Source organism: Oppia nitens, unplaced genomic scaffold, assembly GCF_028296485.1.
Source record: "Oppia nitens isolate AA-2021 unplaced genomic scaffold, nextdenovo-longstitch-racon4-pilon3 scaffold7_pilon_pilon_pilon, whole genome shotgun sequence".
Lineage (NCBI taxonomy): Eukaryota > Metazoa > Arthropoda > Arachnida > Sarcoptiformes > Oppiidae > Oppia > Oppia nitens.
The window spans coordinates 1,300,227-1,316,922 of NW_026533251.1; the positions used below are offsets into that span (position 1 = coordinate 1,300,227).

At 24.5% G+C, this 16,696-nt stretch overlaps 5 protein-coding genes across 6 annotated transcripts; 2 read left to right on the top strand and 3 right to left on the bottom strand.

Annotated features, from left to right (window-relative positions):
• Positions 1-2,547: 2,547 nt before the first annotated feature.
• Positions 2,548-5,062, bottom strand: LOC128963490 (uncharacterized). 2 transcript variants are annotated; one of them, XM_054310004.1, is made up of 3 exons: positions 4,701-5,062; positions 4,531-4,626; positions 2,548-2,861 (listed from the first exon to the last, which is right to left on the bottom strand). In XM_054310004.1, the coding sequence occupies exons 1-3, from the start codon at positions 4,802-4,804 to the stop codon at positions 2,690-2,692; spliced, it is 372 nt and encodes a 123-aa protein (XP_054165979.1). In that variant the 5' UTR covers positions 4,805-5,062; the 3' UTR covers positions 2,548-2,689. The 2 variants fall into 2 exon arrangements, with proteins under 2 accessions (XP_054165979.1, XP_054165978.1); XM_054310003.1 differs by lacking the exon at positions 2,548-2,861 and adding an exon at positions 3,203-3,567.
• A 4,110-nt stretch (positions 5,063-9,172) lies between these two features.
• LOC128963488 (co-chaperone protein daf-41-like) lies at positions 9,173-10,487 on the bottom strand. Its single transcript, XM_054310001.1, has 5 exons — positions 10,194-10,487; positions 10,000-10,116; positions 9,640-9,904; positions 9,488-9,556; positions 9,173-9,424 (listed from the first exon to the last, which is right to left on the bottom strand). The coding sequence occupies exons 1-5, from the start codon at positions 10,211-10,213 to the stop codon at positions 9,365-9,367; spliced, it is 531 nt and encodes a 176-aa protein (XP_054165976.1). The 5' UTR covers positions 10,214-10,487; the 3' UTR covers positions 9,173-9,364.
• Positions 10,488-10,987: 500 nt separating this feature from the next.
• Positions 10,988-12,018, top strand: LOC128963487 (density-regulated protein homolog). The gene is made up of 4 exons (XM_054310000.1): positions 10,988-11,184; positions 11,306-11,413; positions 11,471-11,710; positions 11,794-12,018. The coding sequence occupies exons 1-4, from the start codon at positions 11,103-11,105 to the stop codon at positions 12,000-12,002; spliced, it is 639 nt and encodes a 212-aa protein (XP_054165975.1). The 5' UTR covers positions 10,988-11,102; the 3' UTR covers positions 12,003-12,018.
• A 15-nt stretch (positions 12,019-12,033) lies between these two features.
• Positions 12,034-12,921, bottom strand: LOC128963489 (peptidyl-tRNA hydrolase 2, mitochondrial-like). Its single transcript, XM_054310002.1, has 2 exons — positions 12,560-12,921; positions 12,034-12,469 (listed from the first exon to the last, which is right to left on the bottom strand). The coding sequence occupies exons 1-2, from the start codon at positions 12,818-12,820 to the stop codon at positions 12,203-12,205; spliced, it is 528 nt and encodes a 175-aa protein (XP_054165977.1). The 5' UTR covers positions 12,821-12,921; the 3' UTR covers positions 12,034-12,202.
• LOC128963350 (uncharacterized) lies at positions 12,829-16,505 on the top strand. The gene is made up of 5 exons (XM_054309853.1): positions 12,829-12,953; positions 14,996-15,398; positions 15,506-15,751; positions 15,825-15,974; positions 16,047-16,505. The coding sequence occupies exons 1-5, from the start codon at positions 12,829-12,831 to the stop codon at positions 16,503-16,505; spliced, it is 1,383 nt and encodes a 460-aa protein (XP_054165828.1).
• Positions 16,506-16,696: the final 191 nt, after the last annotated feature.

The window sequence follows — 16,696 nt, forward strand, 5'->3', positions numbered from 1 at the left end:
TAATAAATCCGAATTTTGCCTTCAATTTCATTTAAAATGCGAGCGTTGAGTGTTTTAATTCACATATTTTCAATCATATATAAAAATTTATTAATATCTGGTATTTTAAAAATTAATCAATAAATCAAAGTGTTATTTATGTAAAAAAAAATCCTTAAAAAAGATTAATTTCACTCAAATTCGTATTTTTACTTTTTAAACATTTCAAACACTTCACACTAAAAGTAACTAAACATTAAATCATAAATTATATATATATATATATGACATGCATGACTTATTTTAACTAAATAAATTATTTACTATTAAGAAAATTACATATTTGCTATTATAATATAGTTAATAATAATAATAATAAATAAATAATTAAGTTAAATATATTTATAATATTGTGAAATATATAAAATATATACAGTATATATTGTTGCCTAATTCATGGAATGTCTTTAATAATATTAATCATATATATATAAATATATTTACTATATTATATACAGTATATTGAAATATATTACATAATATTGTTATTTTTAATTACATAATTTTTTGAGAATACATTACTTTATATTAGTTAACTAATTGAATATAATTATAATTAAAACTTTTTAAATAACAAAATAAATTACAAAAATTTTATATAAGATATAATATATATATATATATATATATATATAAACTGTAAGTGCCGTAAATTATACTAAACAAGAAAATTGTAAACTTAATATTCAGTAATTTTTAATATTATTATTATTTACAAGTTCGTCTTTCCCGCTGCGCACCACAATATATATATAATATATATTAATTAACTGTTAATTGTAACAACTATTTACACAATATGACCTATATTTTTAAAATTAAAAGTAAATTTGAAGTAATTGTTTTATCACACATACATAACATACTAAACACACACTAAGAGAATTTTTTTAAATAGTATTATATTATTTTAAAGGAAAAATTTTGTATATTCTGTGTTTTGTTATATACTGTAATATGTGTTAAAAATTCCATTTATATGAATGTTATGTTTATAATTATGTTATGTATAATATATTGTAAATTACAATTTGTAATTAACTAATATTATATACAAATGACAGTTACTAATTACACGTTTATACAGTATAGACGATAATATAGATGTTAATTAATAAGTCATAATTGTTTTATTTTTAATTAAAAAATTATTCTATGTTTTTGATTAATAAGAGTTTAATGGATTATATTATATGAAATATTTGATTGTTAATATACATATAAATAAATATATAAAAGATTATATATATGTACACTACATAATATAGCTTATTATTTTCATTATTAATTATAATTGTAGAGTTATTACTATAATGATTAACAAAATGTTATCATTTAATTTTTAAGACGAAAATATAATTGTATTCATTGTTTTATTTTTATAACAATTCCTAGTCTTGATTATTATTATTAATATTATTAATAAATAAGAATAAAAGTGAAAACATGTTATATTATTATTAAATGTATAAATATGTTGGAAATTTATATAATTTTAAATGCATTTCCCATAAAAATAATTATTTTTGTGCATATTTTAAATTGATATTAGTTAAATAAATTATACCTCATTTGTTAAATTTAATAAAATAAACAATTATTTTATGAAATATAATAAAATAAATGTTTTATATATAATTGAATTCTTGTTTATATTTTATTGTTGAAAAATTGATTTGTTTTTATAATTAGTTATTGATATAAATGATTTTTATTTATAATAATATTATTATTATAATAAAAAATTGCTATTAAATATAAGTATAAATGGAAATAAAAATAATCCCTTACTTAACCATTAATATTATTGAATTAACAATTACCAACTGTGCAAACAAATAGCAATTTATATTTTATTATTATTAGATAAAATGTAGTATTTATTAAATAGTTTTAAGTTAGCAAATATCTATTGATTGTACTGATAAATTGATTAATAAATTTGCATAGTTGATAATTGCTAATTCAAAAAATATTAATAGTTAAGTATTTTTATTTTTATATCAAATATTTTTTATTTATTGAATAAATAACATTATAATTTATTAACAAATTTTGGTAAAACCATTTTGAAGCAACTAATATTCAGTTATATTTGTATTAAATGTAAGATCACAATATTGTGTGTTTATTTAACACTTTATATTGAGTACTACATCCACACACACACACACACACACACACACACACACACACACACACACACACACACACACACACACACACACACACACACACACACACACACACACACACACACACACACACACACACACACACACACACACACACACACACACACACACACACACACACACACACACACACACACACACACACACACACACACACACACACACACACACACACACACACACTTTTTTTCTCTCTTTCTTTTTTTTCTTTCTTTCTTTTTATTAATAGTTGAAACAAATGCTTGAAAAAATAATTAAATTTTATTTGAACCACACATTAATAAATTATATTAATTACAAATTATTTAACTTTACTATAAAAATAAATATACTGTATAATGGGTTAATAATAGTAATGCGATTAAATATTTGATATTATATATTACAACAAATTTACTTACATAATAAATAACAATCAAAATTAGTTTATAATAATTAAATGATAGGCAGAGGTATTAAAATATTATAGATCTTCGTTTGCGCCCCGGATTACGGATACCTGACCTCATAAGCTTCTGTGCCTTTGCCTCCTCTCCCATCTCATTCCACATACAGTCAGCTCCGGGAAGACCACCAATAGGTGAACAATCGACACCCCTTTTCACTGTTTCTGATTCACTCGATTTACTGACAAATTAAATCATATTTTGAAATAAATAAATTTTTACAATATATTATACATTAATAAACAATTTACAGTATATGTTAGTAATTAATATATAAGAAATTATACTAACTTTTAATAATTAATATTTAGTTGTTATATCGCCATATTTTAAACACATGCATAGTTCAAATTGGCGTTAATTTAATTAATACAAAAAAGATTATATATTATGAAAATTATTATTAATATAAAATTTTAAAAAAGTTTGCTTAAAATACATTAATTGTTAAAATGCAATATTGTTAAAAAATCATAAACAAAAATAATATAATATAATATTAATATTTAATTTAATACTGTAGCTCAACATTATAATTTAAAGTACTATTTATTTAATATACTGTAGTTTTGATTATATAATAATTGTATGAAAATAGATGTTTAAATTGAAACAAATTTTGATTGTTTTAAATATCCAAATAACTTAATGAATCAATCATTTAGCACCGGGCTATTTATCAAAAGTATATCTTATATTAATTGATGTTCTCATCACTGTCGGGACAGTTGGCACCAAACATCAAGCATTTAACGGAACGTTTACCCGGATTGCGGTGCGATTCGGTCACTGGCGGCCCAATATCGTGGTCACAGTCAGCACCGGGAATACCAGTAATACAGCCATCCTTTCCGACTTTAATAAAATTTTTGGAAATCTGTTGACGCCTTATATTTGATAAATTAATTTGTTGTCAAATCATGTTTTAAATTTCAGTAAAAAAATATAACAATAGATTTGCAAAGTGTGTGAGAGATATTGCAGGACATATAAGTAGTGTGCATTTTGTGTGGATATTATTATTATTTGTATTTCCATATAATAGTAATTACTATAAATTTAATACTGTATTAATGGTAACCATAAAGTGAGTATTTTAATAATATTATTATAATTGGATTCATAACTTATGATAATTTTTCATCATTTATTATAAGTTAAGTGTACTATAATTAAACAATTAATGCGATAATAATAGTGAAAGTGCTGTAAGTTTAATGTGATTAATGAGTGAGAGTCCGGTGAGAGTAATAAAAACGTATTGATATTATAGCACACCTTAGGCTCCGTTTGCCTGGATTTCTGTTGGGTAGATAAGCCCAGTCACCCAAATAGCCGGCACAGTCACCGCCGGGTAGTCCGCTCTGACATTTCTTAAGACTTCTCTTATAATTTGTTTTATAATTGATATTTTGAAGACTAATTATGACAATATATTCTTGTCTTATAGTGTACAGTATATGTACATTATTTATATATATTAGTAATTATCAATTTAGTAAATATTTATTATTTAGATATTTATATTAAGAATAATTTAGATAATATTATTTATAAACAAAAAAATAGGATGTTTACTTAAATAATTATATGAAAGCTATATTTGTTAATAAATGCTTAATACAGTTATAATATAGTTATTGTAATGAGAGTAGAATAGTGTTAATTGTTATTATTTATAAATAATTTTAAATTAGAAATAAAAAGTATCAAATAAATAAATTAGAGTTATAATGTAATAAATAGATTAATAATAAAAATATCTTTAAATAAATATATATTTATTAATGTAATACTTTTAATTTTTGTTAATAAAATGTTAATAAAATCAAATTATTATAAATACTTACTCCATATTTTCCAAGTTATGGTCCAATCGGTTCAATACATTCATCACATATTTAATACTATGTCTCCGATTATTAATGTCTTGTAGCGCATCATCACTAATGATAAGACAAAAATGTTATAATTTTTTTAAAAAATATATACAAATATATTTAAAAACATTAATTAATACCGATTCTTATCGGATTCTTGCGAATCAACCACTTGTGCCGATATAAAGCCCACAAATAATACTAATATAGAAATACTCAACAATTGGGAAATCGTTAAAAACATTTTAAAAATTGCCAGGAATTTGATTCACACTTCAAAAGTACAGTTTTATATTTGTATAACAGTTTCAACTAAAAACTAAACTTATAGGAAGAAATAAAATTAAATAAAAAATTATTGACAAATATTTTTTTTATTGTGGAAACAACTATTTATAGTTGACTTTCAAAGTATTAATAAAAAATAATTAAAAACAACAATTTTGTTATAATTTTTTTAATCAAACACACTATTAGTTTTAACACAACATTTATACAATTTATGACTTATTAATTGTTGAATTAGTTCTTTATATATGTAGTGATATATATTGGATCTGAAACCACGTCATTGAATGTCATTTACAGTAAATAAAATCTATAGCACAACAGTCTAATACTGTTTTCATAATTTATATCCTAATATCATATATAGTTAGTATTTAACACTATATGACACATCATTTTATTATATGACATATTCAAACTTATTCTGAGATCGATATTTGATAATAAAATTTCAGAGCATTTAATTATATACTGTATATGAAACTTAAAGTGTCGGCTATAAGTTAAGTGCCAATAAAAATATCCTAAATTGACCAATAGATTAGTCGGAAATACCATTTATAATCAAAATCTTAATTGAAATATCAATTTTTATTTATCACTCAAAGCACCAATAGGTTCATTTAAAATCATACACAATAATTAATTGATTTTTTATGATAGCAACTATAATCTCTAATTTTATTATTGAAAATTCATTCAAATCATATCAAAAATAGTCATTAAATTTTTATATAAATTTATGAAAAGTTATAATGAGAAAATTAAAATAAATTTTTTGTATATGTATTAATAATTAATATTTACAAAAAATGGGATTTGAGAGTAATTTAGGAAAAATTTTATTTTCATTATTAACAAATAAATAGATTAACAAAAGTATTGTGATTTTAAGTGAAATATTCTTACAGTTAAAATCATATTAATATTTACAATAGATATAACTGTCATACAATTTGATGGACAGGTTCTTACACTTTCAGGTGATTTACACTCTTTTATTGTTAAATAATAATTTTTGTGATAAAATTACAGACAAAATAAGTTATTTATATAATATTTTATTAATATATAATTATATTTAAATTTATATACTGTTTATATAAGTATGATAATGTATGTTAATAAATGGTATGCACTATACAGTACAGTTTACTACTAATTTATAATAGTATATAATCTTATTAAACAAATAATTTGTTTAAAAATTTAATAATATAGAATTTCATTTTATTTTTAAATTTATTTACAATAATTATTTGTATCAAGTTCAAATTGCATTTTTCTAAGTTAAGTAAATATTTTTTTGGATATCATTATACTAATGATAATAATTGTGAATAATGATTGACATAATTATCATTTTAGTTTATTAATTGTTTGATTCTGAAATTGATTTATATTACTAATACAGTATTAGTTAAAAATTGCTATAATATTAATTTTTATAAGATAATTGTAATCGTTATATAATAGACATTGAATTTTCTTTGATGTTATGGTCTAAAATAATAATCAGGTGCTAATTCATTGTACCTGTAATTTAACAGTTTTTCAATTCATGCTTATTGTAATCTATCATTAAGTATTGATAAAACTGTATTATTTAGTATAATAATACTATATTGGGTAATACCTGTGGTATTTGTAAATTTTATACATAAAAATATTATATTGTAATACAAATACATAATAAATTTTACAAAACTATCGTCTAGTCCTAATAGATATCTAGTAAATGATTAAATCAAATTACATTCAATTCTATAAAAAAAAACTATTTTACAGTAAACTGGACACAAATATCTTGTAAATAAACTAAAAACATAAGTAAAAGTAATTTATAAAATAAAATAATTAATTAAAATTTTCATAATAAAATACTTCAACTTACATTACAGTATAATTAAAGTAATCGAATTATAAACCAGTTGAGAATGCTTCAAAAGCTTCAAAATATACCGTATATTCAATAATATAGATTTTATGATATTCTGTTTATTATTATTTAATTATTGTTTTTAAATCTCTAAATAAGTACTATTTTTTCTATTATATATAATAATTTTTACTAAATAAAAAAGTGTAAAAGTAAAAAAAAATCATTTGTTAAATTTTACAACAAAATATTATTTTTTTATTGTTTAACATTACTTAAAAATCTTATACAGGTATTCTAACAGAGCCTATAATAGTGCCTTTTAATAAGTCTATAGCCTATAATAATTATAAAAACTAAAAATATACTAAATATAATTAACTATTTTAATAATATTGATAATTTTTTTTATTAAAATAACTACAGTACTATATTTTACGTTACTTTTAAAATAATATACTTTAATAAACTACTAATTTGTAAATAATAGAGTAATTCAGTATAGAGTAGACTCTACTCAGTAGAGTATCTATTTTAAGCTTATTGTTGAATAAATATTAGTATTATAGGATTTCTTAACAAAGAAAATATGTAACTTATTGTAAATAGTAATCATTAAATTGAAAACATTACTGATATTTATTAAGTAAAAATGCAATCATTATATTATTTTTATGTGCAAATAATATACTAAACTTAATATAGAAATCACTGGAGGATATAAATTTTATTATTGTATATAAAATCTTCAGATAGTTCTTATAATAATAAAATTAAAATAATGTTCAAAAAATATTTTTTTGGTCCTTTAACTGCACGATATTTATCAAAAAACTATTTCAAATATTGTTTAAACCCTTAAACTTTATAATATTAAGTAACAGAACCCATAGGAATCCAATGGCACAAAAAACAATATTTATAAATTATATACATTTAGATAATAAAAATTTATTTAATAATTGTAATGCATTTACTAAAAAAATGATATATAAAAATATAATTGAAATTTAAGTTATATAAGGAATGGAAAATCTGGTACTAAGTATCAGTCGTCTTTAAACTTGATTTCTAACCAAAACATCTATTTTAATAAAAAAAAAACTTTATTTAAATTCAACTTAAATTGTAAATTATTGTAAAATATATTGAAATAATAAAAATGTATTTCAAATCAACTTTAATATGTTTTTTAGTCATTTTAATCATTTTATGTGAGAGCAAACAAATCGCTAATCAAGAATGCAATCAATTTTGGGTTCATTTGCCACAATTATTGGCTAATAGTATGTATTTATTTATTGTCATAAAATTGAAATCAAATTCTAATATATATATATATATATTATATTATATTTTTTATAACTAATATTTTGATTTCTATCTCAAGAGTCTGCCATAAAAAACAATGAATATTCTTCAGCAACGAATCAACAGATAATAAAAGATGTATACATTGATTGCTATTACAAAATCATTGATAGCTTACAATCACCGATGAAGAGGACTATTAATGATAGAGAGATTGACAACTCGTTGAATCAGTTGATGACCGATAAGGACTTCAGTGATGACTTGAGACGAAAACGAAATCGACAAAATCGTTTCGCAGGAATTCTTACCAAATAATTATCAATTTAATCAAAAAATATTAACACTTTATAATCAATGTTTAATTTGTTTAATTTAGATCTTAATATTAATTTTAATCATTATTGTATTATACTAATACTGTATTAAATTTACTACTGTACAATGTTAACGCATTAATTACCAAGCTTAAAATTAAACCTATGATCAAATAATTTTTATCTATCAAATAAAAACGTTTATTTTTGTTGAAAAAATACAATTGATACAAATATTTATAATATTTGATAAAATAATATATATATATATTTATAATATATTTTAATTGTGTAAATGTAATTGTTTTGTAATTTGAGATGAAGTGTGAAAGCATATCAAATAGTTAATTGAATGTTGAAATATAGGAATAACATCAAAAAAATAGGCAAAACTTTCTTATTATTTAACAATTAACTTATGAATTGAAAATCGTTTTATTATTATATAGTTATACTGTATTGTCGTTATGTAATAATCATTTATTGTATTATAGCACAAATTTATACAATGAATACAATACTTATTATTATTATTATAGTGCGGATCAATATATAAGTAATGATAACATAATAAAACTGTTAATTTGATTCAATTTAATCAAATTTTCGTATTTTAACTACTATTTCAATCAATAGTAGTCACTAGTAATGGTAAAATCAAATAATTTTTTCATAACTACCGGTAAATCAAATTAATAAAAACCTATAAGAAAATCAATAATATTAACTGAAATTATTATACCGGTTAAATAATTAAAAATCAATGCTTTCAAACATCACATTTAAAATAACACGTTATATATAAACAATAAAAAGGGAATTCTTATAAGTTTTAATTAATAATGAATTTGACGATTAAAATGCTTGTTTTATACATTTGATTCGTGTCTTATTATTTTAATTATTATTACAAATATATATATATATAACTAATTAATTAATTAATAAAAATTTTGTTTGATGGACACTAAATCGTAATAAAAAACACTAAATCATAGACTAATTAAATTTATTTGTCCTCTAATTCGGGCAAATCTCCGTCATCGCTGTCGGGCTCATCATCTTTATCCTGAAAAAAACGAGATATAAATCAATTGTCAAAAAAAAACTACTGGATCTAATGAGAACTCACATCCAAATCACCCAAATCAGGCATACCGGCACCACCCATTCCTCCGAGTCCACCCATTTGTCTCATCATCTAAAAATAGACCATTAAATTATTAAATACACAAATTTTTGTATTTGCAGGTAATTTAAAACATAACATTAGTATTGACAAACCTCTTCAAAGTCTCCGCCTCCCTGTCCGGGTGCACCGCCTTCATCATCGGTGTCATCTTCGTCTTTCCACTTATTAAAGTCCACTTTAAGCCAATGAAACTTTGAGTCCGATTTGAGTAGTCGTTTCCAATAAGGACCGACATTTGCTTTGATGAGTACAAACTCAGTGCCTCTGTCTCTAACTATGAATTTCGATTCTTCGGTATTTATCTCATCGAATAACTCGAGGTCGGCCTCATATTCCTGTTTACCGCTACCGACAGCTCTATACAAATCAATTATATAAGTAATACATCAGTCAATTGTCAAACAGTGAGATCAGGCATGTAGTGGACAGTTAGCACACAAATGACATCATACTTGAAATATATTTTATTTTTGTCGACCTTGACTTCGGGTGACTTGACATCTTCGACTCCGATCTTAACATAGACTAAATTGCTTCGTTGAGCCCAATATACCGGTGCAGACAATACTCTATTGTTTTTATCAAATCATAGAAAATAACATAACGTGAGAAACGTGTGCACTATTATCATAACATTAATACTTACTTAGACTGTGTTTCTGGCATTGGATCCGTTTAAGTGATGGCTTGTGTGACACAATCTTTAAATGGACTAAACTGTATGTCAAACCAATTGGTGACACAATTTGTTTGCGGATCAGAAACGATGGCAACAAATGAAGACAATATCAATCAATAGATTTGTGTTTCAATAGAATTGAAGTCACAATACATTTACAGTCAATACATATAACACTATATTTCTATTCATTTACTATTGAAAACCTATTGCTGTTGTGCTTAACGTCTATAGTCTTCTATTACATTGTATTACAAACACTACACACATATCACGTGATTAATGATTCATCGAGAATCGAGTCATTCATAAACAACATTACACTTACTTTTATAATATTATATAAATGTTATGCAAATAGAAATACAATGTTTTCTATAGAAATAAGGGAAACATTTAACAGTGTATTCAAAGTTTGTGAAAAGTTATAAATAAATTTAATTATATGTTTCAAGATTTAGATATAAAATTAGTATTTAATCCATAAATATATATATATTTTGATTACAAATCCAATTGAAAATAGCATATAATTATTGCTATTATTAAATGTTTAATAAAAATATTGTTTATTCATGTAATTTACAGCGTATTTATGTTTAAATTGAAAGTTATTTTTTTAACATTATCTAACATAACATAAAATATGTATTATTTTTATATAACAAAAAGTACCAAACGGTTAGTTTAGTTGAAAAAATGATTGCATTTTGTTTGTATTGATAGTGTGTTGACATCTATTGAATGATTAATACAATTAAAAGTCAAAAACCAAAGCATACAACACGTGATCGACAATTAAATAACAATTAAATAAAACTTTTGTTTACATTTTTGTTTATCATTTAGTCATTAATAGTAATTAACAGCAGAGTTATGACAGAATCGGCGGTCAGGACTTTGCCCTCAGGTCCGCAACCGGGCGTCAAATACCCGATTAAAGTTCTATATTGCGGCGGTAAATGACAGTTAAATTGGTCGACCAATTGGTTGACAAAACAAACAATTTTTTGTATAATTTTATTTAATATTATGTTTTTGTTTGTCCGCTGATCTGTCTTACGGTTGGCCACTAACAGAGTGTTCACTTCCCGTCGAGTACTGCGAATTCTATCCAAATAACGCCAAATGCAAGGAATGGCTGGAGAGGTCGTTACCCGAAGTTTTCGAGTTAATGATGAAAACATGTATTTATCATAGATTTTGAAATCAAACAAATGGTTTGATGTTTTCCGACTTTTTAGCCAACGGGACAAACTCACAGACGACTACCAAAACTGTCACCAGTGATGCTGGAGATGACAAATCATCGGATACGGCTGTTGACGATGAATCAGGCGCTGGTGGCGGTGGAACTGTCGGAGAGAAAAGAGGACGACAGAAAAGAGGCGGAAAAGCATTGGTTAAAACTAAAAGTAAAGGAAACGTCGAGAGATATGTCAAATTGGCCCGAAGTAATCGGGGAAAGAAAAAATATGTCACCGGTATTGACAACAATATAAGATTTACAACTTTGGTGTTGTATTACCGTACCATTAGGTTAATTAATATTTTATATCATGATTAGTGGTCACCGGTTTATCCACATATGACATCGATTTGAAAGACGCGGCCAAATTTTTCGCTTCCAAATTTGCGTGCGGCTCGTCTGTGACCGGAGCCGATGAAATTGTCATTCAAGGAGACGTCAAGGACGACATGTTTGATCTTTTGACCGAAAAATGGCCAGAAATCGATGAGGACTCGATCGACGACTTGGGGGACATTAAGAAGTAATGATGGCTTGTTTTTGAGTCTATTTATGAAACATTTGTTTTTTATTATTTAAATAAATATCGATTTATCTGTTTTTATATAAATAAATTAAAATCAATGATAATTTTTTAATAACAAGTTTATGGTAAACATTAAGTAAGTTAATGACAAAAATCTCTTAAATTGTTAAAAATATGTATAAAAATAATTTGTAACAAATGTCAATACAGTTTGAGATGACCGGTCACTTTGTCGACTAATTGTTGAGGACCGGGACCTACACCTAAAACCGTTTTAGATCCCGACGGCACCTGTGTATGGCCCGCATCGCGTATAAGACTTGTTATAAGACCGGCCCGTTTGGCCTCTTTTTCAATTTCTAACAGCTCTGCTTCGGTGTCTACTTTGACCACAACTTTTCGTTGACCCGACAGTTCCCATAGCTTTAACAATGATTTTTGTTTACGTATTTGCTGATAGGCGAACACCTGTCCAATTGGAGAGACCAACAAATGTTATTATTTGTCATAAATTAAAAGTAATATTCATTGAAACAATGCCGAAGTGGCCAAACATACGGCTGCGTGTGAACACTGGGCACAGGCCTTGCCTTTACCCATCTTTAAGTCATTTCTGATGACAATCACTAGTTTACAGTCGGGTCCCAAACATTGATCGTTGAATATTTGATCGCCCGTAGCATTGGCCGACCGGTTGGCCATTAATTGTTTGGTAAGTGACCGGTGCAGTCGTGACCTCAACAGCCAGCCTAACACTAAACCAATGCCAACACCAGCAGTAAGTGTCGCCAAATGACTGCTATTAACCGTACGATCCATACGTTTATATGATTTATCAGTGCTTTAGAAATAGTTTTTTATCACAATTAGCGGCACATGTAGTCAACAGAGACAGCACAGGGACTCTCAGGGAGTATACGTATAATAAACGTCAATCAAAGTTACAGATAAAGTACGTAATAATACTATTCTTTAATATTATAATTAATTAATGAAATAATTGTAAATATTATGTCATTTTACTACTGTATTACCAAAAATGTTTAATAATTAAAATATTAATAATTATTTTTTATTATATCTAATTGTATATTAAATATCTATAATATTATATTAATTATACATTTTTATAATTGTATTTATGATTTTACGAATAGTCCAGTTTCCGGTCAAATTCTGTGACTCGTTTTATTTTTCCAAAAGTTGCCTATTTTTCTGCTTCCTTCCCATTCCCAGGGAATCTAAATCTATTTCCTTGTGTTACACCTCCTATTGAACCCTAAACAACAAATTTTATTATAAGATTTGAATAACAAATGTTTTATTAAACTATATTTTGAGTTTTATTATTAAATAGTATCATTAAATTCACTAAATTCTTTATTTTTAAATATTTCACTGAAATTTTATGAAAAAATTTAGATTTGGTATTATTTATTGTAAAATCATAAAATATTTTTCCCTTTCTAGGGAAGGAAAATAAAATATAACTACAGAAATACTAAATGTATTTAATTTATAATTTATTTCAATACAAATTGTAATATTTAAAATACAAGTGATAGTTATTTTTAAATATTAAATCTTTTTATTTTTTTGAAAATAATTCAAAAGGTGTTAAAAATATTTATTTCACAAATTATTTGTTTAGTATTTTTAGAATATTTACATAAAACATAAGTTAATAAACTTTTTAAATGTTTTTTTTTCAAAAAATATTCACAGAGAGTCATAAAAATTGATAATCAAAAATAAATTCTTAAAATAATGTTTGTGAATAACTTTATCTAATTTACAGGTAAATACTCTATAAGTCATATAAAAATTTGCAAATCAATGTCAAAAAAAATTATTATTGTTTGCTAACATTTTCACTATTGATGTCACTTTTTAAAATTCATTTCATATACTTTATTATAATAATAAAATAATTTTTTTGTTTGAAAAGTTAATTACAAAACACTCTTTCTTTCTTTCTTTCTTTCTTTCTTTCTTTATCTCATTTTCTCAATTATTATTATTTTAAAGAACCGGTTATTAATGAAATTATTAACTAAATGCTTCACATTTCATTTGTTTAAAGCAATTATTTTATTATAATCATCACAACTACTCATCTCAACACATGTTTATATAATCAAATGTAATGCAATTTTTTATATAGAAGTTTCTCAGTATTTTCATAGTCAATGAATAATTACTTAATACTAATAATATCCAAAACTATTTAAACATTGCTATCAAACTAGTCATCTCTAAACTGCTTATATAACCAAAAATAATATTTTTGCTTATTTTATTAAATATACTTCTATTAAATGTATTGTTTCTGTAAATATATTGTTAAAAGTAATAATTTTATCAATAATTGATATATAATTTTGATAATTGTGTTTTAATTGTAATTATTATAACTTAAAGCAAATCTACACTATTGCCACAATTGTGTTCATTTTCATCAAATTAGTTTCACTTTTTTTTATTTAATTTTATTTATTAAAAAACTTGTTTTTCGTGAATCAATTAAAAAAAGTTTATTTTGGTTTAAAAATTGAATCGTTTGTCTCATTGTTAAAAAGCATTGGCATTCAAGCATTACTTAAATATTGCTTAAATATATAATAAAAGTTAAATATTATTATTATTATTATATTATTATTAAATACTTTATAATGATGAGGAAGTGATCCGACACATCCTGACAAACAAAATAATAATTTACTTAAAAAAATCTTTATATGGTATTATTATTTGAAATATAATATATGAAAATTTTATAAAATTAATTCTTTAATTTATTATAACTACAAATCATTCATGAATTGTAATTATTATTATATTTTATAGATATAGTTAAGTCAATTATAAAAGAAAAAAAGTTATGTCAGTTATAAATAATAATAATATCATATTTATTAGTGACAAATGTCTAGTTTTGTTAAAAATAAAATATGTGTTACTGTTATTTGTGATTATAAATGTACTAACAATTAGTGGACATAATGACAGTTATGATTGGGACGTTAACCAGTGGTGGTCACAAAACCGTCTTTTTGATGACCAAACCATAAGCCCAGCAAATATAAAAAATTTAAAATTTTCATTAACTAATTCAAAGATCTCTGAGCTCAGGGATGAACAGTGGAGTGAACTGTGGTCTCCTTCGGACAATATGTTTGAGTTGTTTGAATCCCAGGAATCGCAAAATACTAGGAAAGGTGTGATACCTATGAGTTCAGTGGACAGTATTAAGGATACAATACTGAAGTACTTTAGTCACGTCCGGAGCTATAGAGGAGATCGAAGTTATTATCGCAAACTTAAGCGAACACTTAAAGATACTTTCCTGCAGTTGGGTCTGACCACTGCTTTACAGAGTTTTTGGCCAAAAGAGATGGTAAAATATTTTTTAACTTAATATACATATAATTTAAATGTATTTTTAATTATTTAATATAAGAGATAATGATTTTGTATATACTATTCAACCGTTAATATTAAAAGCCGAAAGTCAATAGCCGTGACAAAGCGCACAACATTATAGGCATTTGGCCGGGCACTCAACGGGGAACACCTAAAGATAAAATCATTGTCATCGGTGCCCACTATGACACCGTTAGTTCATCGCCCGGAGTCGATGACAATGGTTCGGGATCGGCAGCTGTCCTCGAAATTGCCAAACTTGTTGCGCAAAATAATTGTAAATTAGATAAGACACTGATGTTTGTATTGTTTGATATGGAAGAAGATGTTTGTTATTATTATTATTATTTATCAATAGATTCATAAATTTATTAATTTATATTTTTTTTATAACATATAGGGTCTTAAAGGAAGCAAATATTTTGTCAAAGACTATTTGATTCCCATTGAAGTCATCAAAAATGGTGCGCAAGTAATGGCTGTTATTGTGATGGATATGATCTTAGAGCACGACTCCACCCGAAACAGTCAATCGTTGGGAACAATAGCTGTAACTAAAAACTATAAAAAATGAATTAAAATATAATTTTTATAAATAATTTTAATTTCTTTATTATTGAAGAATGTATTGCCTGATTGGGGGACAGAAATCAAACAAAACGGATATCGGGGTGACTTTGCAGCCGTTTGGGCCCGAAAAGGGGTCGACACCAAAATATTTGATAAATTGCAACAAAATTGGCTCAATAGTGACAAATACGGACTATCATTAATGGCACCGGCATTGCCTGAGTTGGGCTCACAAGTGGTCGGACGATCGGATCGACGACTATTGAAATACCAAACATTTCTTCGTTCAGATCACGCCTCCTTCTGGTATCCGCCACAGAAATATATGACATTTCCAGCCATTTTGATCACTGATTTGGGTCCGTGGAGACGGAATATGAAAAATAAATATCACCGATCGGGTGACGACACACGCAGTCTCAGCGATGATAATCTGGCGTTTCTCAAGAATACCATCGATAGTGTTATTAATACAATATTTGATTTAAGTAAAGGAAAGTGCGATAAATAATATATTTAAGACATTTCCAAATTGATTATATTGTAGACAATAAAATCTGTAGTTATGATATAAATTTAAGTTAATATGTTATGTTGTTATTAATGTAATTATAAAATGTGATTTTCGTAATTAAATTATTTATTCAATAAAGTGTGTTATATTATGTAAATAAAGAAATAATTAAATATTATATAAATAAT

Bases quoted from the DNA above. Each gene is read 5' to 3' on its own strand.
- LOC128963490 (XM_054310003.1), bottom strand. From the start codon at position 4,804: ATGTTTTTAACGATTTCCCAATTGTTGAGTATTTCTATATTAGTATTA. The intron at 4,627-4,700 runs GTATTAATTAAT...TCTTATCATTAG, and splicing joins CAAGAATCCGATAAGAATCG to TGATGATGCGCTACAAGACA. The intron at 3,568-4,530 runs GTAAGTATTTAT...ATCAAATATAAG, and splicing joins CATAACTTGGAAAATATGGA to GCGTCAACAGATTTCCAAAA.
- LOC128963488 (XM_054310001.1), bottom strand. From the start codon at position 10,213: ATGCCAGAAACACAGTCTAA. The intron at 9,557-9,639 runs GTTTGTCAATAC...GTCTATTTTTAG, and splicing joins GAGGCGGAGACTTTGAAGAG to ATGATGAGACAAATGGGTGG. The intron at 9,425-9,487 runs GTGAGTTCTCAT...CGTTTTTTTCAG, and splicing joins CTGATTTGGGTGATTTGGAT to GATAAAGATGATGAGCCCGA.
- LOC128963487 (XM_054310000.1), top strand. From the start codon at position 11,103: ATGACAGAATCGGCGGTCAGGACTTTGCCCTCAGGTCCGCAACCGGGC. The intron at 11,185-11,305 runs GTAAATGACAGT...GGCCACTAACAG, and splicing joins TAAAGTTCTATATTGCGGCG to AGTGTTCACTTCCCGTCGAG. The intron at 11,414-11,470 runs GTATTTATCATA...CCGACTTTTTAG, and splicing joins CGAGTTAATGATGAAAACAT to CCAACGGGACAAACTCACAG.
- LOC128963489 (XM_054310002.1), bottom strand. From the start codon at position 12,820: ATGGATCGTACGGTTAATAGCAGTCATTTGGCGACACTTACTGCTGGT. The intron at 12,470-12,559 runs GTATGTTTGGCC...CCAATTGGACAG, and splicing joins CCCAGTGTTCACACGCAGCC to GTGTTCGCCTATCAGCAAAT.
- LOC128963350 (XM_054309853.1), top strand. From the start codon at position 12,829: ATGATTTATCAGTGCTTTAGAAATAGTTTTTTATCACAATTAGCGGCA. The intron at 12,954-14,995 runs GTACGTAATAAT...ACTAACAATTAG, and splicing joins CAATCAAAGTTACAGATAAA to TGGACATAATGACAGTTATG. The intron at 15,752-15,824 runs GTTTGTTATTAT...TATAACATATAG, and splicing joins TGTTTGATATGGAAGAAGAT to GGTCTTAAAGGAAGCAAATA.